The sequence below is a fragment of the Alnus glutinosa genome, chromosome 3 (assembly GCF_958979055.1).
Source record: "Alnus glutinosa chromosome 3, dhAlnGlut1.1, whole genome shotgun sequence".
Classification (NCBI taxonomy): domain Eukaryota; kingdom Viridiplantae; phylum Streptophyta; class Magnoliopsida; order Fagales; family Betulaceae; genus Alnus; species Alnus glutinosa.
In genome coordinates, this window is record NC_084888.1 from 33,925,416 (window position 1) to 33,950,885 (window position 25,470).

The window sequence follows — 25,470 nt, forward strand, 5'->3', positions numbered from 1 at the left end:
CTAGCTTGCACAAAGTGATACAGACGTCACCCTGCAGTCGGTCCATCTCTTCTTGTGATAGCTTGGTTGAGCATATGCCTCTAAAAAATACAGAAATCTCTACAAGAGGTCTAACAACTTTATCTGGCAATGACTGACGCAATGCAATTGGGAGAAGCTGTTGCATCAGTATGTGGCTATCATGACTCTTCAACCCGAAAATTGTACGGTCCTTGAGCCGAACACATCGTGAAATGTTCAAGGCGTATCCATCCAGGACCTTCACATTTCGAAGAACCTTCAGAAAATTTTCTTTGTCCTCCCTAGACATCGTGTGACAGGCAGCGGGAATATACGTCTTACCATTTGCAGCTGTGAACGGATGCAAATTAGGTCTCAACCCCATTTCTTGCAAGTCTAGCCGAGCTGCCAGGTTGTCCTTTGTTTTCCCTTTAATATCCAAAATAGTGCCACAGAGAGGGAGAGAGAGAGAGAGAGAGAGAGAGAGAGAGAGAGAGTATACTGAGAGAGAGAAAAATCAGAAATGGGTAGCTTTCCTCTGGAAGCTACTCATTTCAGAAATATATATATATATATATAATTTAACCATCAGAACAAAAATACAAACCCATGCAGCCCTAAATGTATGTACCGTACATATAGCTAAACCCTAAGCACTAAAACTAAACCGTAAACTATAAATTAAAACTAAACCCTAACCTTAAGATTAAACTCTAACACTAAGTATATATACTATATTAGACCCTAAATAAAAACTAAAACCTAACCATAAAATGAAACTCTAACCCTAAGTGCATATACTATATATAGCTATAAACCATAATCCTAAGGGTGAGTACTATATATAGTCATAAACCCTAACCCTAACCCTAACCCTAAAAGTATATACTATATATATATATAACTATAAACCATAACCCTAAGTGTATGTTCTATATATATAGCTATAAATCATAATCCTAAGTATATGTACTATATATATCGGAACAATCTAATTATCATCAATCTATGATTTAACGTATATATTTAAAAGTGTACAATAATGACACGTGAAAAATATATTGACATTATTATTCATAAAATGTAAAATCAATTAAATTATAACCCATAGCCCTAAGTATATATATTATATATACCTATAAACCCTAAAACCCTAACCCTAAGTGTATATACTATATATAGCGATAAACCCTAACCTTAAGTATATATATATTATATATAGCTATAAACCCTAACCATAAGTGTATATACTGTAGTGTTTGTACACTATATATATCGATAAACCCTAACCCTAAGTATATATACTATATATAACTATAAATCCTAACCCTAAGTGTATATACTATATATAACCATAAACCCTAACCCTAAGTGTATGTACTATATATATAGCTATAAACCCTAACCCTAAGTATATATACTATATATAGCTATAAATCATAATCCTAAGTGTATCTACTATATATAGCCATAAACCTTAACCCTAAGTGTATGTACTATATATATAGCTATAAACCTAATTAAGTGTATATACTATATATAGCTATAAACCCTAAGTGTAAATATTATATATAGTTCCTAAACCGTTTACATGCATGCATATCTATATATATAGTATTAATTATAGGTTTTTTTAACTTTGTTATGTTTTAAATTTTTTTTTTTGTTTCTAAACGTAGATGGTGTACAAAACTAAATCCTAATTTGAACTATTTGGTTTAATTATATATATATATATATAGCACCAAATTTGGTTTAATTACGCATATAGTACAATATGTAAATTAGGTTAGGGTTTACGTACTTATCAGTATACCATATATATATATAAATAAGGAACCTAAAAAACATAAACTTCAAGTATAGAATTTATATATAGCATATAGCTTTAAAACCTAACCTTATGTGTATATGCTATGTACACCATAATTTCACAAATTTATATAGTTAATAAGATAAGGTGTTTTTTTTTTTTTTTTTTTTTTTTTTTTTTTTTTTTTTTTTTTTTAAAAATGAACACAAAACAATTTTTTTTTTCTTAATATATATTTGGAAAAAAATAACAGTTTGACACGTGTAATAATACATGTGTCCAATTGGACACGTGTATTATTACATGCGTCTATCTGGACACGTGTATTAATACATGTGTCTAGATTATTGGACACGTGTATTATTACATGCGTCTATCTGGACACGTGTATTAATACATGTGTCTAGATAGACACGTGTATTAAATACACGTGTCCAAGTGGGGTGTTTATACAACTAGTCACGATGTCAAAAAGACATGTGGCTAATTGGACGCGTGTCTACAGTAACCGGTACTGTAGACACGCGTCCAATTGTAATGTTTTTTGTTGTGAGAGTTGTGAGCATATTTTCTTCAACTGCAGTTTTAGCAGACGTATTTGGCGCCGGGTTATGGAGGGATGCTTGGTTTGGGATCCTCCTATTGATTGGAACCTGCTTCTTCTTTGGTGTAATAACCATTTGAAGGGTAGGAGTTTATTTGCCATTGTTTCTAAACTCTGTCTTGGAGCTTCGGTCTAGCACTTGTGGAGGAAGCGTAATGCGTTGCTTCATGGAAATTTGCTGCATACTGAGGAGTCTTTAGTGCTTCAAGTGAATAGAGATGAGAGATCGAGACTTTTAGCTCGATGTTCACCAAAGTTGATTTGCAAGAATTAATCCTCAACTTGCTGAGATTTGGAGTCTGCAGCATCTGCTAAAGGGTTGATGGTTTTTGGATGTTAACTGCTTAAAGGCTTTTGTTCTTGTGGCCTTTTTTCAGCTTTGCTGGGGTTTTTTTTGCCTTCTGTAGTTGCTTTGTTGTCATGTTTGTGGTTGTTGGTTCAGCTTTTGCTGGTTGTTGTTGATTGGCTGAGTCTGATCTTTGTTTGCTAGCTGCTATCTTAGTTAGCAGCTTGCTTTCAGTTCTCTGGAGTGTTTGTAGACTATTAAGTTTGGGCTTTATAAAGCATTTATTCATCAAAATAAAATAAAATAAAATAGTCAAATAGATATCGTGTATTTTGATGAAAATAGACACAGTACAATGAGGCTCATAGGCATTCGAATGAGAGGAATCACCACATGTCAATAATGATAGCCCACGAGAAAGAAATGGACGGTCAAGATTGGTATAGAGAGTTGTGCAAATTAAATAACATATCTCTTCCATATTTACCTTTTTTCAATACATCAATTTGGAAACAATATTTGCGCACAAACTCCAATTGGCTTTTAAATTGGTTCAAATAGTTGTTATTACTAATCATAAATCTGTCATTAACTTTTGGCCAAAACAGAAAGGATTTTCCATTGAGAAAATCAACAGTCCCATTGCAGCAAATGTTTATTTGACTGTTCCAACTCCCCAAGGTTCATGAATCGCCAAGGGTAGCAAAAGAAGACACTTCCAAGAGTGAATTCCATATATCCCCAAAGACTATAAAAAGGGCATCTGCCAAAGCCAATAGAGGGCACTTATTAATTACTGCACTGAATCCCTTCGTACGTTTATAATCATGGCTGCAACAAAGGTGAGCCTCAAGCTTTTCATTGACAAAAAGAGACAACGGGTTCTCTATGCTGAAGCAGACAAGGATTTTGTTGATTTCTTATTTAGCATTTTCACTCTGCCTCTTGGAGTTGTCACTAGGCTTCTGAAAGAAGGAGGCGGCATGGTAGGCAGCTGGCAAAGCCTCTACCAGAGCATTGAAAATCTTAGTGTAACTCACATCAATCGAGACAAAAGCAAATTCTTCCTGTTAGAACCCAAAGTATTCATGCCTGGTGCTAAAGTCCCACTCCTATTGCCAAACATTGGCTCAACATTCCTTCAATTGTATAGCTGTACACAGCATTCTTCCAACGTTAAGTTTTGCAGTTTCGTGGCTATCGACGATAGTGCAATTTGTCCTACGTGCCTCTGTAAGATGGACCAGAACGTAAAAGTCTTCGATCCACTATGTGAATTCATGGAATTTTGCACTAGTGCGGGAGGTTACGTGAAATGGAAGGCTACATACATGGTGATGGATGATCTGGAGGTGAAGGTCTTGTCCACCAGCTCTTTTTTCACTCTACTTAAGGAGTTTGATGTCGAGGGAATAGGGGCTATTGAGGAGAAAGTGGTCGATTTGGGCATGGATGAGGTATTCCACTCATCCCTTGATTTCTGCATGTGTATTAAAATAATTACCAAATGCTTGTTTTTCTGCCAGTTGTTTATTAATTTTGGTAAACACTGAACAACTAAACTCGTTAAATTAAGCATACGGATATGGGACTACGATTTTCTATAATTTCTTTGAAATTGTAGATTATTAAATTATGTGAATTCAATTCAAGTTGTTTTTTACATTAAACGACAAGAAAAATTATACCTATTTACATCACGGGTAGTTAGTATAAAAATAGCTAGCTTGCCCGTGTGCGATTATATATGGGTGATTTTGTCCGTCCTAGATGGGTGGGCTGCTAGTGAAATCTAACTTCCGCATAGTTTGGATATAGAATAATGGTATTAATTGTCTTCTAGTGTGGTTTATATGTACCCTTCATTTTCATACACTTTGGAATATTCAATATTTATTTAGGCACGTGGATCTATATGGACCCTTTCACAATTTTCTCTACAAATTGTTATCAATTTGAACAGCAAATTGTTGAATATCTCAATCAAATATTTTACGGCTCTTTTTTTTTTTTTTTTTAAAAATGAGTAAGTTGTGGGGGAACTTACAAATAGCCAATCCATCCACCAAGTCCATGATGGAACTCCTAGATCAATGTTTCAATTCGTGGATATTTGCTGCCCGACTACCCACAAGAAAGCATAAGCTATTATTAATTTATTATTATGGAGCGCCTAACATTTAATTAAACAAAAAAGAATTAGAAAAAGAGGCCGGATACTGATATTAAATATTTGGAAAACGAAAGTAGTGAATATGGAATACATCGTAATTGATGTCAGACTTTGTCGTTTTTCTGTTCTTCATTTGCAGTTACTCGCTGTTTAATTCTGCATGCTTGTGCTTTCTAGAAAAAATAAAATAAAAAGAGATCGATGAAAATACTGCATATATTATGGCAGCGCCACTAGTATGATTACATACTATAATTATTCTTCTTCTTGCTGTGGTTTGTTGCTAGGGTGTGAAATTGTTGAAGGCTTCTTTTCAATCAGAGACTGTTTTGACTGACGTCTTCCTTCCGGCAGAGATCATTAAAACTGAGGAGCCGGCCAATTAATAATGATGGATATGTTGAAAGATGATTCATTTTTGTTGCGGAGGAATCATGCATGAGATTAATTATAGCAATTAATGTTAAAAATTGGTGTGCTTTATTTCAATATTTCTAGGTGTACTGTGCAAGAGCAATTTGGTGTTCCCTTTATATATATCTGGTGCGTGGCAATTATATGGCTTTTTTTTTTCTTTTTTTTAGAACAAATAGCATGTGCTATTATAACAACTAGATGCCCAAAGGCTACAACGAGAAATGAGGGACATACCCCCCATACTCTTAAATTAGATGGATCTGACTTAAAAAAATAATTACATATGTAGAATCTCAAATTTTACTAAAATTACAATCAGCCCCCTAACAAATAAAATTCTAGTAAAACCTGAGCCACACATAGACAATTGTACATAGAAACAAGAGAATACACAAACACATCTAGCAGAAAATTCAATCCAAAACGTCGGAGGAGAACACTATCTTCGCCGGAGACCAGCGCGTGTACAGCATGCGCCTCCCCTGAAACCGCCAGCCATCAGATCAGCCCCCCAATGCCCGGCCACCGCCATTATTCTTTATCAAATTACCAAGTTAACTTCTGTTAAATGTAAACTGATATTTTTCTACTTGGTAAAATTCGATTGGGCTGAGACAAACTGATGGAACCCATAACTAATTAATAACAGAAATATTGAAATCCTTTCAATTGGCCGGGGCTGGAGAAAAACCATAAAAGCATGTTATTCTATTGTTGTATGCATATGGCAATGGGACTCTATCACAAACTTGTACTCGTGAAGTTAATTCATAAAAAAAAAAAAAAACAAAAAAAAACAAAAAGTTTCCACATGAGAGAGAGAAAGAGAGAGATGTCTCAAAAATTCAAGGGGATCGAGACCTTAGATCAATGATCACTATGTACTTTTTAAAAATAATGTTCCGTCAATGGTGCAGTGAATCGGAAAAGGACTAAATTTTTTTAGAAATATAATACACATACATTTTTGTACATCCCATAACTAAATGCTAAAAGAAAAGAGAAATTTGGGAATAAATAAATAAAATAGTTAAATAGATATGTATTTAACGATTAGCCGTTATTCGGTAGTGAACCATATATTGAGTAGCCGTCACTTGCCTCTTCACAGAACTTTCTTCTTCAACTCGATTTTCTTCCTTAACATGGTCCACCGCATTTCCATATTCGCCTTTAATCAATACATTAATTCCGAAACAATTGCATGCGCACAAACTCCAAATGGCTTTTAAACAATGTGAATTTTATACTAATGACTACAAAATTCATTTCTTAAACAATTCGATAAGAAATACACAAAAAAAAAAATTATTATTATTTGATATATCAAATTGTTACTACAAAAGACTACAGGGCTTTTATACTGGGCGCTTTATTGTGTGTTCTTTAGAACTTTAAGGAAAAAAAATAAAGTAATTACAATTATCGGACTAAAGAAAAAGCTTAATTAAAACCAATAAAGTAATTATAGTTAGCAAAAAATTTTTAAAAAAAGGAGTTATTTATAGGTTTAGAAAAATAGAAAATCCAAAATTCAGATAATAGAAGACGAGATCATTAATTGTATTATAAAGTATAGAGGAATTATTATTGTACAACCTCGCGTAGACACTTCCGTCCAAATTTGCTTACGTGTTAGTTTATTTTTATTTACTTTCTTTTTTTTTAAAAAAAATGACCTAGCATTTTATTCCATAGTGGTTTTATCGTTTTTTGAAAAAAAAAAAAAAAAAACTGCAATATGGGTAAAATTGGATGAGAGTTGTGCCTACGGTTGTACACCAATCATTTTTCTAAAATATAAAAAAAATTCTATCAAAAAAAACTTTTATTTTTATTTTTATTGAAGTTATAATGTTATTATTACTCAATAAGAGAAATAGAGCATATTGCTCAACCAAAACAATTTGATATATCAAATAATAAACCTTTTTTTTTTTTTATTTTTTTTTTGTGTGTGTATTTCTTATCGAATTGTTTAAGAAATGAGTTTTGTAGTCATTAGTAATTTAGTATAAATGCGCTGTAGTCTTTTGTAGTCATTAATTATTTAAGAAATGAGTTTTGTCGTGTTGTGGTTCAAAAGAGACTAGTATGTAACTAATCGGATTTAATAAAAGGATTCCGATTGCCAGTATAAGGCGCTATCGTCTAAAACGGTGTAGTTTTAAACTACAGCAAGCATGCGGTAGTGTAAATCAAAACTACCGCATGCAAGCCGAATCCCTCGATCATAAACCTCTCATTAATTTGTGACCAAAACTGAAAGGATTTTCCATTGAGAAAATCAACAGTCCCATTGGAGCAAATGTTTAATTATTTGACTGTTCCAAACTTCCAACTCCCCAAGGTTCATGAATCGTGACTGCCAATGCAAAGGGCAGCAAAACAAGGCACTTCCAAGAGTGAATTCCATATAGCCTAAACACTTTAAAAATGGTAGCAGCCAAGCTAATAGAGGGCACTTACCTAAAATGGCAGCAACAAAGGTAAGCCTCAAGCTTTTTATAGACAAAAAGAGCCATCGAGTGATCTTTGCTGAAGCAGACAAGGAATTTGTTGATTTCCTCTTTAGTATTTTCAGTCTGCCGGTCGGCGCTATAACTAGGCTTCTGAAAGAGGGAGGCGGCATGGTAGGCAGCTTGCCAGGCCTCTACCGGAGCATTGAAAATCTGAGTTTCTCTTATTACATCCAACCAGGCAAAGATAAACGCTTTCTGCTAGAACCCAGAGTATTCATGCCTGGTGCTAAAGTCCCTCTTCTTTTGCCAAACGTTGGGTCAACATTCCGTCAATTGTATAAGTGTTCAAACAAATCTTGTCTGTACTATTCCATCATCATTAATTTTTACAGTTATGTGGTGGCTGAAGACAACAGCAAAATTTGTTCTTCATGCCAAAAAAATAAAATGGTACGGAACGAATGTCTCGTAGGCCCCAGACTATCCTTCACTAGTGATGGTTATGTGGATCGGACGGCTATATACATGGTGATGGATGGTCTGGAGGTGAAGGTCTTGTCCACCAACTCTTTTGTCACTCTGTTTAAGGAGTTTAATGTCGATGAAATAGTTGATATTGAGGAGAAAGTAGTCTTTTTCGGCATGGATGAGGTATGGCAATTATCCCTTGCTTTCTGTGGATTACTACTACCAAATGCTTCTTTTGCTGTCAGTTGTTCGTTATTTGTCAAAGGTAGCGCCACTAGTATGACTACATATTATAACTATTTTGCATTTTTATCTGGTTTGATGCTAGGGTGTGAAATTGCTCCAGGCTGCTTTTCATTCAGAGACTGTTTTGACCGACATCTTCATTCCGGTAGAGATCATTAAAACTGAGGAGTCAATTAAAAAGGAGGGATGTTAGATTATAGCAATGAATGCAAGCAATGTCGAAAATGAGTGTGAATTACTTGGTGCAAGAGCTCTGTACGATTGTTCATCCAAGATATTATACAAGTGGCTTCTAATTTTTTGTGTTCATTTAGTTGCAGTCATATAAACTTCTGTTAATTATAAACTGATACTGCTGAAGAAGTTTATTCGTAGTTTATCATGTATGGTGGCAAAGAATTGATGGTAATATATTATTGTGCCTGTTTTGCCGTGATTTCTTTTGTATTGTGCCGTTTGTTTAGTAAATGAAGCTTATAATCCAGAAATTAAAGAAGATAGTTGGTATCGTGGATGACCTCTCAAGTGAGTTGTTAATACAAATGAATATGTACTATATTCATTCAATGTACTCTGTGGAAATTAAGAGAAATACATAAATTTGAATTCAGTAAAATATATACTTACAAGGATTTCGTTAAAAAAATTTCCCACCTTTCAAGCTTCCCACACCGATAAGGAAGAGAGAGCAGCAGAAATGTCCCTGATAACTGGAACTTTCTGCCAATCAGCAATAATAGAAGGATTTTTGATAGCCATAATGGCAATTAATGAATCCCCTTCTAAGATGAGGGAAATGTTGCCATAAGAAGAAGCCAACTTTGTAGCAAGAAACAACTTCTCCCCTATCATTGCTCACAACTGCCACATCAAAATTCACTTTTAGAAATTTCGAAAGAGGGGCCTTCCAAACATTATCAGCAGGGGTTAAATTCCGCCATGCTAACTCATGCGATTATACTGTCAAATGAAAGTTACTCATTCATCAAAAAAATCCATGGTAATGGCGGCAAATAATTGAAATCTGAGATTTTTTTCTGGGACGACAAGAAACTCTGAAGGATTAATGATTGATTTAATCCAAGCTGCAACAGGAAGTTTTTCGAATGCATTAATATTAAGGGGCCAACAATTTGACTGCTTCCAAATGATTCTAGCAATATCACAACATATGAGTTGCACTAGTATGTGAAATCTTGCAAACATGTCTTTTTGGCCGTGTATACCTCAGAATTTTGACCGTTGGGCCATGAGGTATTCCAATGCACTTGTAGCGACTGATCAGCAGAGACCACCCAGTAAGAAAATAAACCCAAAAAGAAAATGGTTGGTGAGCAGAAGCTATTCAGGGAATTTTATTTTATTTTTTTTAATGCAGGGAAGGGGAAGGGGGATTCAGGGGATTATTGTTTTTTATTTTATTTTATTTTATTTTTTATTCATTCATGGGATAAGGTTACATGGAAGAAAGCAAATAAAATAGTATGAGCTCCACAACAACAAAATCCAAACGGAAAAGACAATATAGAGATGAAAACAAACAGTAGGCAATGAATCCTAAAAGAATTTGGGCCTCTCTAAGAGCTTTACGAAATGGTAAACAAGGGCAAACGGACTCGGTTAGGAGCCCCAAGTGGTAAAGGCAACAACCACTAGGGTGGTTGTTGCAAGGGAAGTACTGCTAAGAATCAATCAGGAAGTGTCAAAGAGGAGCAAACACGACTATAAAAGTCTCCATTAACAGATCAATTTATATAAGTGCAGGAAGACAGTAACCCAAACAACACAAACCAAGTAGAAAAGCACAAAAAAAGTTGGGGGAAAAACACACAAAAAATAAATAAATAAATACAACAAAACACCACAAAACAGTAGCAGCAGCGAAGGAGGACGGTGAAACCACAATCCGGTAAGGTCACGCGCGAGTGAGGGAGAACCACGAGCCGGCGAGTGGATGACACTTGCTGGCAAGTGAGATCCATGCGCAAGTGCGTGGAGGCCACGTGCCAGCGTGGTAATCAGACGGCAACATTGAGGAGAACGACGGGGAGCGAGGAGGCCGAGGAACATAGAGGTGGGGCACGTATGAGAGTAGGGATGACGAAGGTTTTTACAGATTTGGCATTGAAAAAACCAGATCTGTGAAGCAGCCGCGAGGGGGAGCGAAACAGAGGCAAATAGCAACACGGAAGCAAGGGTTGTCGCCCTGTAGGTGGAGGTTGAGTTGCAACGGTGTTGTTTGGAGGAAACGGAGGCAATAATGTACTAAGGAAAACACAAGGAAAGACACCAGGAGAGGAAGAAAACAAGGGAGATAAAGGAAAAGGGAGGAGGGAAGGGAAGAGATCCATCCCTCCTCCCTTGGAAAACCACCAGAGGTGGAGGAAAAACTTCACAAGAAAGCGGCCAAGCTTTACTCTTTTTAGAGAGAAGGAGGACGCTCTCTCTCTAGAGAGAACCAATTAAGGTTATAGGTTGTTGTTGATTGAATGTTATTAATGCTCTGTTTGTTTCGACGTAAAATTGTTTCCGTCATAAAATATTTTCGACGAAATCATTTTCATAAAAAATAATTTTCTCGAAAATATTTTTCGGCGTGTTGCACAAAAAAATTACGAGAGGTGAAATTGCAACTGTCGCCGGAATCCAGCAACGTCCGGTCGCCATTGCCAGATTCGGGTGACCATGGTTGGCCGGATTCCGTCCGAACTCCTCCCGATCTGGTCAGATCCGGCCGGATCAGTGGCCGGATCCATCTAAATCCCGCTGGATCAGTGGCCGGATCCATCTAAATCCAACCGGATCTCGGCCAGATTCGGCTGGATCCATCCAAACCCCGTCGGATCAATGGCCGGATCCTGTCAGATCTGGCCGGATTCCGGCCAGTTTCAGCTGGAATCTGATCCGTCGGCATTTGGCGACGGTGACCGGATGTTGCAAGTTTCCGGCGGTCGGATGTTGCCAGATTCCGGTGCCGCTTGGATTCTAATGACCGATCATTACCAAATTTCGACAATCGGATATCAAATGTGCGTGCAAAGACGAAGAATTTAATTTTGGAAAACAATTCACGGTTTTAAAACCGTAAATCATTTTCCAAAAATTAAAGAAGGTTTTACGGTCAAACCGAAAATGATTTTCGTTGACCATTATTTTCGCCTCTACCAAACACCGTAAAATGCCGAAATCATTTTACGTCGAAACAAACGGAGCATAAGTTGAAGGAATACCCTGAAATTGTGAAATCTACACACTCTCTCTCTTTATAATTTTTATTTTTTTCAAGAGAAAATAAGTAAAACAAGGACGCCATGTGAAACCTTTAAAAAAAATCTGATTTGCAGTTTTTTAAAATATATACAATTGAGACATTTAATTGGAACAGAGTGGAGGAAAACTAGGAAGCTGGAAATCGAGTGGGAATCCAACCAAATAGCCAATGAAGGCCGTAACCCAAAATTATGGATGAAAAAATTGTCAGGAGTAAGAGAACGTACTCCATGCAACTCAACTATTACCAACTTCCAATGAAATTAGAGAGACTTTTAAAAAAAAAAAAAAAAAAAACACAACGTAACGGGATCTCCTTATTGGTCGGTGAGTCTAAAGCCCAACTGCTTGTCAAAGAAACTTTTGAAAATGTTACTAATCTCTTGGACGTCTTAGTACTTACAATATTTTTCTTTGCCTTTTTCTTTTAATCACAAAATCTTGAACTTGACGTTCTTTTTATGTCATGATTTTTTTTTTGAAAAATGTCAGAAATCATTCTATTGTTCATCTGTTCAATTTATGTGAATTCTACAAATTCAATAATTAAGTTGTAAAACAAATGGACGGCTGAATGAATGATGGACAATATATCTCATTTTCGTAAAGAGGCCTACTTTATAGATAAAGAGAATCTTTGGAAATGTCAATTCCAAATAACTTATGTTCATCGATTCTATTCCTCCTGATCCTAAACTTTTTATAAGTCACAAATTTTCTATTGGTTTCTCAGCAACCAAGCTACATATTACTTAATGGGCTTGGGCGAATAATGAGAAAAGAACTTCATGAAATTTTCGTAAAGAGACTTATTAGTACTTTATAGAGAATCATAAGAAATAGTTCTTGAAATAGTTTCTAACTTTCTATTCCTTCTCTTTTTCTAAATATCTAACAATTTCACCCTAAAGCTTTCTACTAAAACTGATGAAATACGCTTTTTTTCTTTTCTTTTCTTTTCACAGTCATCAATTAATTGGGTCTGCATGCAATCAATTAATTTATTATGCGACCCATAAGTGTTGATCAATTGCATTAATCAGATTCCATAGTAGATATAAAAAGATAGAAAAAGAATATCGACGTTTGGTCCCCATAACTTTCGGTTACTTTATGCTATTTGGGACCGCCAATGGAAAGCCTATTTGCATAAGAAGGCACTTGCCAGAGTGAATTCTGCGTATACTACAAAAAACATGGTTTTTTGCCACTTGCAGTTCGCCACGTGTACAGTCACTGTACACGTGGCGAACTGTTTGCCACGTGCAAGTGGCAACGTAAATATACGTGGCGGATCAATGTGGCACTAACTGCACAGTTGGCCGCGTGTATTAACATTGTGACGTTCAAAGCCAAGCCAAGAGATCGAGGGCACTAACATTGTGACGTTCCCCATCGCCTGAGAATGAGGATGTGTTTATATGTATAAATGCACCATTTATGACATAACGCGTTTTAAAGCCGTGATGACAATGAACCTATCAGAACTCCGTAGTTAAGCGAACCACTGTGAGAGCAATCCTAGGATGGGTGACCTCCTGAGAAGTTTGATATGGGGAGCTAAAAGCGGACAGTATTGTGCCATTGAGAGTGGATCGTTACAAATGGTATCAGAGCCATTGCCCAGCCTGAGATGGTGGGAGCGTGCACAAGCCCAATGAGGGACGCCAGCGGGGACGCTGGGTCCAAAGAGGTGGTGATTGTGTCGTCCTACATCGTCTGGGAATGAGGATGTGCTTATATGTATAAATGCACCATTTATGATACAACACGTTTTAAAGCCGTGATGACAATGAACCTATCAGAACTCCGCATTTAAGCGAGCCGCTGCGAGAGCAATCCGAGGATGGGTGACCTCCTGGGAAGTCTGATATGGGGAGCCAAAAGCGAACAGTATTGTGTCATTTGGGTGAATCGTTACAAACATGGCAGCGACAAAGGTAAGGTTGAAGCTTTTTATAGATAGAAGGAGGTGTCGGGTGCTTTTTGCTGAAGCAGACAAGGAATTTGTTGATTTCCTATTTAGCATTTTCACTCTGCCGGTCGGAGCACTCACGAGGACTCTGAAAGAGAGAGGCGGCATGGTAGGCAGCTTGCCAAGCCTCTATCAGGGCATTGAAAATATGAGTGATACTTACATCCAACCAGACAAAGGCAAACGCTTTCTGCTACAACCCAAACTAGTCATGCCTGGTGCTAAACTCCCTCTCCTATTGCCAACCTTGGGTCGACATTCCGTCAATTGTATAGGTGTTCAAACAACTGCAGCAATTTCGTGGCTGATGACAATAGCACAATTTGTCCTTCATGCAAGTCCAAGATGGACCAGAACGTAAGATATGTAGACCCACCAAGCGAAATCAGGGCATCCTCTAGTGAGGAAGGTTACGTGAAAGAGACGGGTAAATACATGGTGATGGATGATCTGGAGGTGAAGCCCTCTTCCCCCACCACTCTTGTCTCTCTTTTTGCCAAGTTTAATGTCAAGAATATAGGTGATATTGAGGAGAAAGTGGTCGATGTGGGCATGGATGGGGTATGCCACTATCCCTTGCTTTCTGTTCATTACAACTACCAATGCTTCTTTTGCTGTCAGTAGTTTATTATTAATATAACTATTTTGCTTCCTGTCTGGTTTGATGTTTAGGGTATGAAATTGCTCAGGGCTTCTTTGCAATCGAAGACTGTTTTGACTGACGTCTTTATACCAATAAAACAAACACTGATTCCTCAATTAAGATAAGGGGCTAGGCGCATATGATATGCATGCATGAGTAGGAGGAGTTTCAAGGAGGACACGACGTGGTGGAGGCTTAATTAGGATCCTCTTAATATCCTACCGTTAATTAATTCCTTCGATTAGCAAACATAGGCAAGGAAGAATAGGCCGGATCGGGCTTCGTTTCCTGTTGTGAGGTAATTGACTAGATCAATTACGAATTCTCGTAACATAAGCGGCAAGTGAAGGCAATAATATTGCATCTTTTTAATTTGGTCTTTCAATCTGTGGAGATTAATTGCTGATTTGGTGTTGATGTTTTAGTTACAATCATCTTTCTTATTTTGTTTTTGAAGCAGTATTATGCTTATATTATCAAGTTCGTAAGCAAACTTGTGTTAATTATAATTTTATATTGCTGACTAATGACTAGGGAGTAGGGATGATCTCTCCAATGAGGTACATGAGGTGTAACCGAGGCACAATTTGACCAACCTGACCCTAATAGTGCAAAGCTTACATTACAATTAATTGCCTGTGCTACTGGCTTCGAAACTTTTTTTTTTTTTTTTTGATTAATTCATTACTTATAGCAAAATAAGTCTTCATTAATTTAATTATCCAAAAAAAAAAAAAAAAAATCTTGTCTTTAATTTACGTGCAAAAAAAAGAAAAAAAAGAAGTTAATTGTCGTAAACGTTTTAGTAAATTTACTTTGCAATCTTGTCTTTGATGATGACTTTCCTTTCAAGTGAGCCTCATATTAAATACTTTACTCTTATTCATGCTTTGACAAGATCTAAAAGCAATATGCTACAATTTTTTACGTGGCCTGCGAGTATGACATGTTAATCCAATACAAAATTAAAGGGTTAAGGTTGAGGAGTTTGACCTGTTTAATTAAAGGGGTTGGGTTAGGGTTGACCTATATTAAAGGCCGGAGTTAGCATTTATGATTTGGGGGGGTAAAATTGAAAAATAAAAAAATTTGGGGGGAGGGGCAAAACTAAAATATAAAATTTTAATTTTAAAAATTATAATAATTTTTTAATTTTCTTTTTTAGGAAAACATGGTGGCTTAGGGGGTCAAGTCCCTCAAGTTGACCTCCCAAGTCACCATGTAGCTCCGCCACTGCCTATATAGTCTTATAACCATGCATTGATACGACTCGAACTAGACACGCGAAATTGTCATTCCTACTTAAAATAAATTACATCAACTAATATAAAATGAATGTAATAAATTAATACAAACTACAAAGAGTGGCATTACTGAAAAGAAAATGGGTGGCGAGCAGAGGTCATTCAGGGGATTATTGTTCCTGTTGATTACGTGTTCTTAAGATGAAGGAATACCCTAGGAAGAGAAGAAGATTTGTCTATTTTTCATCAAGTGCATTCAATACATTCCGAAACAACTGCTCTCTTATTAGTTTGTAACCAAAATTGAAAGTATTTTCCATGGAGAAAATCAACTGTCTTTTGCAGCAAAATGTTTATTTGACCGTTCCAAGTCGCAAACTCTTTTGAATTACTTGGGAGTAGTTATTACTACTCATAAATCTGTCATTAATTTGTGGCCGAAATTGAATGGATTTTCCATTGAGAAAATCAACAGTCCGTTGCAGCAGAATGTTTATTTGACTGTTCCAATTTCCAAAGGTTCATGAATCGCGCGCGACTGCAAATGCAAATGGTAATAAAATAAGGTACTTCAATTCCAAGAGTGAGTTAATTCCATATAGCCTAAAGACTATAAAAAGGGTAACAGGCAAACCAATAGAGAGCACTTAATTACTGGACTCAATCACATCGATCATAACTAATCATCGATTTTCATATCATGGCCGCAACAAACGTAAGCCTGAAGCTTTTCATTGACAAAAGGAGGCAACAAGTGCTTTATGCTGAAGCAGACAAAAAATTTGTTGATTTCCTATTAAGCTTTTTTACTCTGCCCGTCGGAGCTGTCACGAGGCTTCTGTTAGATGGAGGCAGCGTGGGAGGCTGCTTGCCAAGCCTCTACCAGAGCATTAAAAATCTGAGTGTTGCTTACATACGACCAGACAAAAGCAAACTTTTTCTGCTAGAACCCAAAGTAGTCATGCCTGGTGCTGAACTCCCTCTCCTATTGCCAAACATTGGCTCAACTTTTCGTCAGTTGTATAGGTGTCCGAACGTAACCGGTACTTGTTTGAGTTTCGTGGCTATTGACGATAGCACGATTTGTCCTTCGTGCAATTCTAAGATGGAGCGGAACGTAAAATGCGTAGACCCACCAAGCGTAATTAGGGCAGCCTCCTCAAGTGAGGAAGGTTACGTGATAGGGATGGTTAAGTACATGGTGATGGATGATCTGGAGGTGATGGCCTTGTCCTCCGCTACTCTTGTCTCTCTGCTTACCAAGTCTAATGTGAAAGAAATAGGAGATCTTGAAGAGAAAGTGGTTGATGTGGGCATGGATGAGGTATGCCACTCATGACTCATCCCTGGCTTTCTGTGCATTACAACTAACAAATTGCTTCTTTTACTGCAAAAGTGATTACATATTCCTTAAATTTAAGGTTATTTGTTAAAGGCATCGCTACTAATACGATCGATTGCATAGTTTAACTATTTTGTTTCTTTATCTGGTTTGATGTGTAGGGTGTGAAATTGCTCAAAGCTTCTTTTCAATCAAAGACTGTTTTGACTGACGTCTTCCTTCCGGCAGAGATCATTAAAACTGTCGACTCAATTAAGAATGATATGATCATCCATCCAAAAACGGCTTCTCTTTAGAGAACCTTCCAGTACCTCTTTGTGACTTGTGAGGCTTTTCCTCTCCTTCTTCCTTCCCTTTCCTTCTCTGTTCTTTCTCCTGTTCATGGTGTTTTTTGTAGTCTCCAACCAGACCAGGAGCTCCGCTAGCTTGTCTCTGTTCCTTGCTGTCAGCCTTCGCCACATTGTCTCCACCATCCCTCCACCATGCCGCATTGCGTGTCTCATCCTTGGAACTGATTGGGTTTGTAGATTGGTTGTTTCAAGCGTCCGTTCTCCGTGCTCCTCGTTATCTTAGCTTCCCAACGGCTCCTGCCTCGCTTTTTTCCGACCAAGACAGACTGGTTGCATACTATGTCTTTTTCTTCTGCTGTTTGCTGATTATTTTGTTGTGTTTGTTTTGTCCTCCCTGATTTTTTTTGGTTCGCTAGATTCAGTTGCGTAGACGTTTTATCCGATCTTTGTGTTGGTCTCCCCCTCTTTTGAGTCCCTGATTTGAATTTAGATGTGAGAAGGATCCTCCCCTAAAGTGAAAAGAAAAAAGGAACTAAGAATGAGATTTATGTATTTAAAGTATGATTCATTTTCCTTAGGGAATATTGTTTGTCCTCGCAATTGCTGTTATTATACAAATGATTGCTAAACTTCTGTTAATTATAAACTGATATTTCTTTATGAAGGTAATTCGAAGTATGGATGTCCTCGTAATTGCTGTTATCATAGAAAAATTTGATTGGGCTCTGATCAACGTGACCCTTGTTAAAATCCATTCCTCCCTCTTAGAGTTATTAATACAAATGAATTGGTTATAACAATTTCTGAATATTCAATGTACTCAATGGATAGAGAGAACTCTCTAACATTTGTTGCCTTGATTCACCTATCCATATGCAAGTCTAGGACAGTCCATCAACCTATTTCAATAAATAGGTCCTATAAGAAGTCTTTAACATTTGTTGTGTTGATTGCTAATAATTCAAACAACTAATTGTCAATGTCAATGTCTTGATTATCTACATGTACGTGATCTTAGTCATTCACACTCCTACTGAATGTTTAACTCTCTATTTCTGTTGTAATCACTAGTTGTCATAATTTGAATTACAAACTGTAGTTGTAGTCTGTATATTTTGCAACTTAGCCCCTAATATACAGGCAAACTCTGTTTTTCTTGATACGGTAGTAACACATCATGTCATCACCCCCCATTGAAGCCAAGCACCACCACCACCAGTAGCCTCTACCTGAACCCTGACTTCCAGCCATATTCTTTCTTTCCCCACTCCGATCACCAGATTTGGTTAGCTCCCTGGAAATTCAATAGGGTGATTTGAATTAATAATAATTCATCGGCGCACGATTCATCGGCGCCGGCCTCCGACGAGATTCTTGGCATCAGGTAATTTTCCTGATATAAAAGTTTTCAAATCGGGAGAGCTGTTTTACTTTCAAATGTTCCACCGGGTTTTCTCAAGAAAATGCCACAGAAAATCTTGGGTCTTGGGTCTTGACTCTTGAGCTTCTTGTTTGTATTAGTTGATGAGAAAAACGTCTCCTTCGTTCTTCCTCCACCACCTACTGAAAGAAAAACCCTAACATTTCCCAGATCTCCACCCCAAAGCAAGCCTTTTGATGGTTTAGTTATTTTGTTATCCGGTTATTCTTCAGAATTGTTACACGTAGTTATTACTACTCGTGACTCTCTCATTAATAAGTGGCCAAAATTGAAAGAATATTCCAAATTCCATTGAGAAAATCAACAATCCGTCACAGCAAATGTTTGGTTGACTGTTCCAATCCCGAAGATTCATGAATCGTGACTGCAAATGCAAAGGGTAGCAAAAGAAGGCACTTCCAAGTTCTAAGAAATTGTGCAACAGGTGTTTGATAAAATGTTTCTCTCACACACTTTGTGTTGAGAGTTAACTTGTATTTATAAACTTCCATTTACTTCGTGTAACGAATACATGTTTTGAGTAGATTATAATTTTATTTAAAACATGTTATATTTGAAATACGAGTGTGATAAATGAGTGAAGATTAATATTACTCAAGTATAATTGATCCTGGAGTAGTGATAGGCAGGGGCCATCTTGCCGGCCCCTGCCCGGCCCTTTCCTACGTGGAAAGGGCCATTTCACTATTTTTAACTTTTTTTTTTTTTAAAGAAAAAAAAAATAAAAAAATTAAGAAATTTCAAAATTTCAAAACAAAAACCAAAAGAGCATCCCATTTTCTCACTTTTCTTCCACGACTTCCCCCCAAATTTTCCCTCCCTCTCTCCATCTACCCAAAATCTTCCCACCGTCGACCACCGTTCGGAGCCCAGCACCGTCGTTCTTCCGGTTCCGGCGACCAGTTTCGCACGAGCCCGCCACCGTTCCGAGATCGGTCGTTCTTCCGGTTCCGACGAGGTGTTTCGCACGAGCCCGCCACCGTTCCGAGCTCCGTCATTCTTCCGGTTCCGACGAGGTCCCCCACCGTCTACTTCCATCTCCATCTCTATCTCCGGCCACTAGGTACTGCCAGGCGCCATCACCGTCGTTCTCCATCTTCGGCCAAAGCCCACCCACCGGCAGTCTTTCAGTTCCGGCCCTCTTCCATCTCCGGCCGTTTTCCAGTTCCGGCTTCCCCCCAAATCCGGGAACTGCTGGTCCCGCCATATCCGGTGGTTCGCGGGTGCTGCCGAGACCACGATTGGGGTTCCATTAAACAGCATCATCATCACCAAATTAGGGGTAAGTTAATTCTGGAATTTTCAAGGTTTCTCGTTGGTTAATTGTAGATAGTAGTGGTTGAATCCGTTTCACGTGGGTTGTAATTCTTTGGGGTTTCTCTCTTTCGCTATAGCCTTATGTGTTCATATTTGCTGATTTTTAGTGTGGATTTCGAATTTGGTTGAAGTGCTAGTGGCCGTGTGTAACTTCGGTTAGTGGCTGAATGTTTGTTGTTGTGACTGTGTTTCTATTTAAGGCTTGAGGATTTGCTCTGGTGATGACCGAGTTGCTTGGCTGATGTGGGTGATTTGGGGTGGTCGATCATGGTGATTGCAATTTTGGGTGAGTTGAAAGGGTAACGAAAAGACACATTGGCTGGTTAGTTGGACCAAATAAATGCCTGAAACATCGCTTCCGTCTCCTCTGCTACGAAGCACGCCCATCTCTTGCACTGCTCCGTTCTCCTCTTTCTCCTGCCTTCTGGTCAGAGAAAGAGAGAAAGCGGTTACTCATACAGACTCGTAGCAAAATGATACCGCAGCAATGGGCGTCGCCTTGCGGAAACCAGTGCACGAGCAAATACCCAATGCTGATGCAGATCCCATGTAACACTTTCTCAGTTCTATCTCCATATTTCTTTCAACATTCATCTCTATTTTTACGAATCTTACTGGTTAATGTGTCTTATATTTGGTTTAAACTTGCTTCTTTATTCTTAGTATAATTTTTTTTTTTGACTCCCCCCATAAATCTCTCAGCAGAATATTTTTTCCCCAAAAAATTTTCGCTGTATTACTTTATCACCAAGTTGTTACTTGGGATGTTGCTAGACTGGGATGTTTAATGTTGTTAAATTGTTATTTTTCTCTACCATTTGAGGAAATTTTGAAGTGCTTTACTTGTATTAATCGTTTCCAATCCATTGGGTTTTCATTACACTTATAGAATCGGTAAGTAGTTTTTATATTGTACTGAATAAGCCTGATTAGTAATCGATGTTAGCAATAGTGATGCAACATCATCTTATGAATGTCATTTTAACATCAACCGCTTTTTTGCTATACTTGTGCAGGAGGGATCGGCGGTGGGGTGTTTCACGGTTTGTTCTTTGCAGAAAGATAGACAACCTTATAACATCCTTAAATATTTTTTTCGCTAAGATGGGGTGTTTCACGGTTTTGAAGAGTAAGAAGAAAAAGTCTGAGCAGACATGATCATTGTTGTGTAATTTAGATTGTGATTATAGACCGTGCGATTCTTTGTATCAAAAGTTTCTCAAAAGTTTGATTGGTTTCATCTCTCTTTCATTATTTTACTGCATTTTATTAGAAGTTTTCTTGTGTTGTCCAGCATGATAGCTTTTCTGCGTGGAACTATGGACCTGGTTCAAGAACGATGATTTCCATGTTGGGGCATGATTTTTGAGTTTGGCATCTGGCTAATTTTGATTCCTCTCAGGGAATTTCTGATCAAACAGTTGAATAGAATTCATTGTTTACTATCCAACTTTGGGTTTTGTATCAGATATTTTGAAAGTGGTACTGGTTTGTTATTTATGCGATTATCAATCCATATTGAATGGGCCATTTAATTAACCTACAATAGACTATAGTTGTAGATAAAATGGTCATGCGGCCTGCTGGGACTCATTTTAACAAGTTAATATCATGATTTTGCCAAGTGGAATATTTGTGTGGTATATGGGTACTCGTTGGCGTTGGGTAAGGCAATTGACATGAAGAATTAGTCGGTTGGGAATTAGGCACCGTGTAAATACACAAAGCCACACGTTTAATTTGCAGGGTTGGTATTTACTTAACCATCTCCTAATCCCGTCATTCTTTCTGGTTCGCATGATATGTGGCTTCCAACCATTTAAGGCCAAAACAAAATTCATTGTTATACATGAGAACAAGAAAGATTTGTTGCCAAAACAAAATCCAATTTTCATCCAAATTCCAATCAAGGACTAGTACAACTGGTGCCCAAACGAGAACAAATGTTGGGATTTTCCATCAGTAACAAATTAAAAAAGGTAAAGCTACAGCTACATATCTACATTTTGTGGAAAAAAAAAAAAAAAAAAAGATCTACAAAGGAAAATAAGATGAGCCCTTGAGAAGCATTGCATCAATTAGTTATTCTATCAAAAATCCACAAGAGTTGGTTTGTTCACGATCTGAACCACTAGATGCCTCTGGCTGTGAATGTGTTGTCATGGCTGTCTCCTTTAGATCTCCCTGACCGTGAAACCAAACCCATGGCAGCAATGCAGTTTGCAATAACAACAACATCTCTGGTTCAACTTATTGAGACACATCCACAACACAATGATCAACCCAATGTCAATCCTCATTGTGATAAAATAAATCTAGAACAGACTGAAGATTATCCACATGTATGCAATAAGCTAGTCAACTTGTTGACCCTACTATCCTGATTGCTTCCCCTGCCCAAGCTCCGTGCACCAAAACGCCCCCTTAGGGCCTATGTTTGATAACTTCCTCATCCTCTTCCTCCTCTTTCTGGTGAGACAATTCAAAATTAAGCCAATTCATTTTCCAAGTTGACAACAAAACAGAAGACAAATTGATTACTCGAAGCACACCATGCCAAATGAAAAATAAGTTAATTAAGTATGAAAGTTGAATTATGTGCATACAATTGTAAGAGGTAGCCCAATTTTTTTTTTTTTTTTTTTTTTGTATCAATCAATTCTGTTGTTACCATATGGTTTGACATGAATCATAAAACAAATTATTAGTTACAGATATTATCCTAGCAGACACAACAGTCAATGTTTATTGAGTCATAACTCATTCATCACTACAACAAAGTAGAGACCAAGGGCCAGCACGATTGCCATAGCCACTACAGAAGTTGCCATTGTTTAAAACCTATTTTTTTGGCCCGAAACCAACTGTGTCTAGGAGAGCTTAAGGTGACCTAAGAACACCCTACAAAGCCTAGATGTAAGTCGAGACCTACACTCTAAACAGCATGAAAATAATCTCATTTTGCATGATCCATGTGCGGTAAATTGAACATACAAGCATAGTATGATCATTCAACGAAAAGAATTGAACTTGAAATGCGAAAAGTGAATGGATAAGTGAAATGTGTAGAACTTTTCTATCCAAAAACGCCAACTTGGCAATAATTTCTTGGTAATGAACTATATCAGTATTAAAAATTGCCGGGGATCTCAATCCTCTTCGAATCCTAAAAAGCCTATTGATTTCCTCCTCTGACAGCGTCAAAACAAGATATGATTAAAGCAAACATCAAATGGATCTGCCAACAAATTGGAGGGTAGCATAAGTAGAAGACAAGCTTAAAAGAACCAAAGCAAATAGAAAAAAAAACATATATTAAAAAACTAAAAAGATCCAAAATGGTTAACAACATGGTCCAATGCACAGCACAGGCTAGTATATTATTAAAACCAGCTCTAGTGGGCATTGCGAAAAAAGAAAAAGAGTCATTATCAGGACTTTAGATGCATGTAATTCACACACACACCAAAAGATGCATGAAAATTCACTGAGAACTGGTATTTCCCCTAACATACACGCAGACAGTATAATATACTGTTAATTAGATATCAAGAAATAACTGAGGGTTGAAAATTGACATTGAAAATATTAGCCCGAGAAGTAACTATACAATGTAAGGAGTTCAAAATAGGACTAAACAAGTTTTTACCTGAGAAGAAAATGAGCCGCCAAAGAATTAGCCAACCCTTCAAAACGGGAAAACTATCTGCTTGAGAGAAAAACATGACATCAAAAAGTTTGACCAACCAGTCAGATATAAAGAAAAAGAAGTATATTTCCTAGGAAGAAAACTTCAAATCTTCAATTCACATATTGTCATGAGAAACCCCAATGCAATTACTAAATCGCATGATAACCCCACCTAACACACAGTTCATAGATCTTGTAATGAAAGCAAATGACTTTTTATGTTCAAAACAATTGGCTAAAGTTTAAATTTTCTTCTCCTATATATAGAAGAAATTACCAGGTGCGATCGTCAAACCAGTTCCAAAAATCATATATTCCATTCTTTGTCAGGTACTGAAACCAAAAAATAAGACTGTCATCTTCTGCATTGCTTTATATTATGACAAATAATGTAATTTGTCGATACAGGAACCCCTAACCTATAAATTGAAGTCCAACGTAGTAGTGAACAGTTTTCAAGTAATCAAACAGAAACTTCAAAACATTGTGCTTACCTACGAAACTTAAGAAAAAAAACACTTAACAAAATAAAAATAAAAAATAAAAAAACTAAAGGTTTCACTTGACGGAAAACAAACCTAAGTGACTCTATAATTGAAATAAGGATCGAATTTACTTTAATCAAAGAGACCTTACCACTTAATTTAATGAAAAAAGGAATTGTCTAAATGACCTCCATTAATATCCAAGGAGTAGTGCTTCAATTGGAAATTCAAAAAACAAGACAATATGAGCAAACTTCTATGACATATCATAGGGAAAAAAAAAAATATCTTTAGCTTAGCAAAGGAATGAATTCAATTGTAAGACCCATAAATACAGAAGATACAAAAGAAGCAGCGTATCATGTTTGAGCATTTTACCAAGTCCATTTATTTTGACAGAATATTATTTGAAAAGCTTTGCAGGTTTTTTTTTTAAGCCCTCAATGCAGGTGGATATTTAAGAATGATATGCTTGGGAAATTTTATAACTGTAGCCTTAGGGGAAAAAAGAAAAATCTAGGAAGCTCAACTTTATTTTTTGTTCTTTGTCAAAAAGAAGCCTAAATTTTCCTATTAATCAGCAGAATTTGCACAACCTATTCTAATCTCAATTTCATCAACTTTTGCATCAAAAAGCAAAATTAAAATAATGAGAAACTCTTTTTCTTCTTTGACCCAGAAGAAGCCACATGTTCTTCATTTTCTTCAACATCACCTTCCCATTGCTTTTCGTTTTTTGGAGTCTCACTTGCTTTCCCATTACCCACAAGTTCACTTTCCTCGTCATAGTTGTCCCCATAGACAGAATAATAATTGAGCATTTTGACAACCAAACAAACAAGCCTAATTACTCAGTACATGAGACAGGAAGAAAATGAAGGAAAGGGCTTTAATACCTGACGTATTTGGGGGAAAGCCGGAACTGGAAGAACGACAGAGCTCCGAACGGTGGCGGGCTCGTGCGTGGCGGGCTCGTGCGATACACCTCGTCGGAACCGGAAGAATGACGGAGCTCGGAACAGTGGCGGGCTCGTGCGAAACACCTCGTCGGAACCGGAAGAACGACCGATCTCGGAACGGTGGCGGGCTCGTGCGAAACTAGTCGCCGGAACCGGAAGAACGACGGTGCTGGGCTCCGAACGGTGGTCGACGGTGGGAAGATTTTGGGTAGATGGAGAGAGGGAGGGAAAATTTGGGGGGAAGGTCGGGGAAGAAAAGTGAGAAAATGGGATGCTCTTTTGGTTTTTGTTTTCAAATTTTGAAATTTCTTAATTTTTTTATTTTTTTTTTCTTTAAAAAAAAAA

General features: G+C 37.3%; 3 protein-coding genes and 1 long non-coding RNA gene across 5 annotated transcripts; 3 read left to right on the plus strand and 1 right to left on the minus strand.

Moving 5' to 3' along the window:
• The first annotated feature begins 3,530 nt into the window (after positions 1–3,530).
• LOC133863392 (uncharacterized) lies at positions 3,531–5,030 on the plus strand. The gene is made up of 2 exons (XM_062299334.1): positions 3,531–4,160; positions 5,016–5,030. Exons 1-2 carry the CDS (start codon positions 3,531–3,533, stop codon positions 5,028–5,030), a joined length of 645 nt encoding a protein of 214 aa, XP_062155318.1.
• Positions 5,031–7,767: 2,737 nt separating this feature from the next.
• On the plus strand, positions 7,768–8,662 carry LOC133863393 (uncharacterized). The gene is made up of 2 exons (XM_062299335.1): positions 7,768–8,406; positions 8,552–8,662. Exons 1-2 carry the CDS (start codon positions 7,768–7,770, stop codon positions 8,660–8,662), a joined length of 750 nt encoding a protein of 249 aa, XP_062155319.1.
• A 7,639-nt stretch (positions 8,663–16,301) lies between these two features.
• Positions 16,302–17,239, plus strand: LOC133863395 (uncharacterized). The gene is made up of 2 exons (XM_062299336.1): positions 16,302–16,925; positions 17,105–17,239. Exons 1-2 carry the CDS (start codon positions 16,302–16,304, stop codon positions 17,237–17,239), a joined length of 759 nt encoding a protein of 252 aa, XP_062155320.1.
• A 4,576-nt stretch (positions 17,240–21,815) lies between these two features.
• Positions 21,816–25,470, minus strand: LOC133864643 (uncharacterized). 2 transcript variants are annotated; one of them, XR_009899535.1, is made up of 4 exons: positions 25,063–25,470; positions 23,959–24,014; positions 23,641–23,697; positions 21,816–22,460 (listed from the first exon to the last, which is right to left on the minus strand). It is a non-coding gene; the product is annotated as an uncharacterized LOC133864643 (long non-coding RNA). The 2 variants fall into 2 exon arrangements; XR_009899534.1 differs by lacking the exon at positions 23,959–24,014 and having other exon boundaries at positions 25,063–25,463.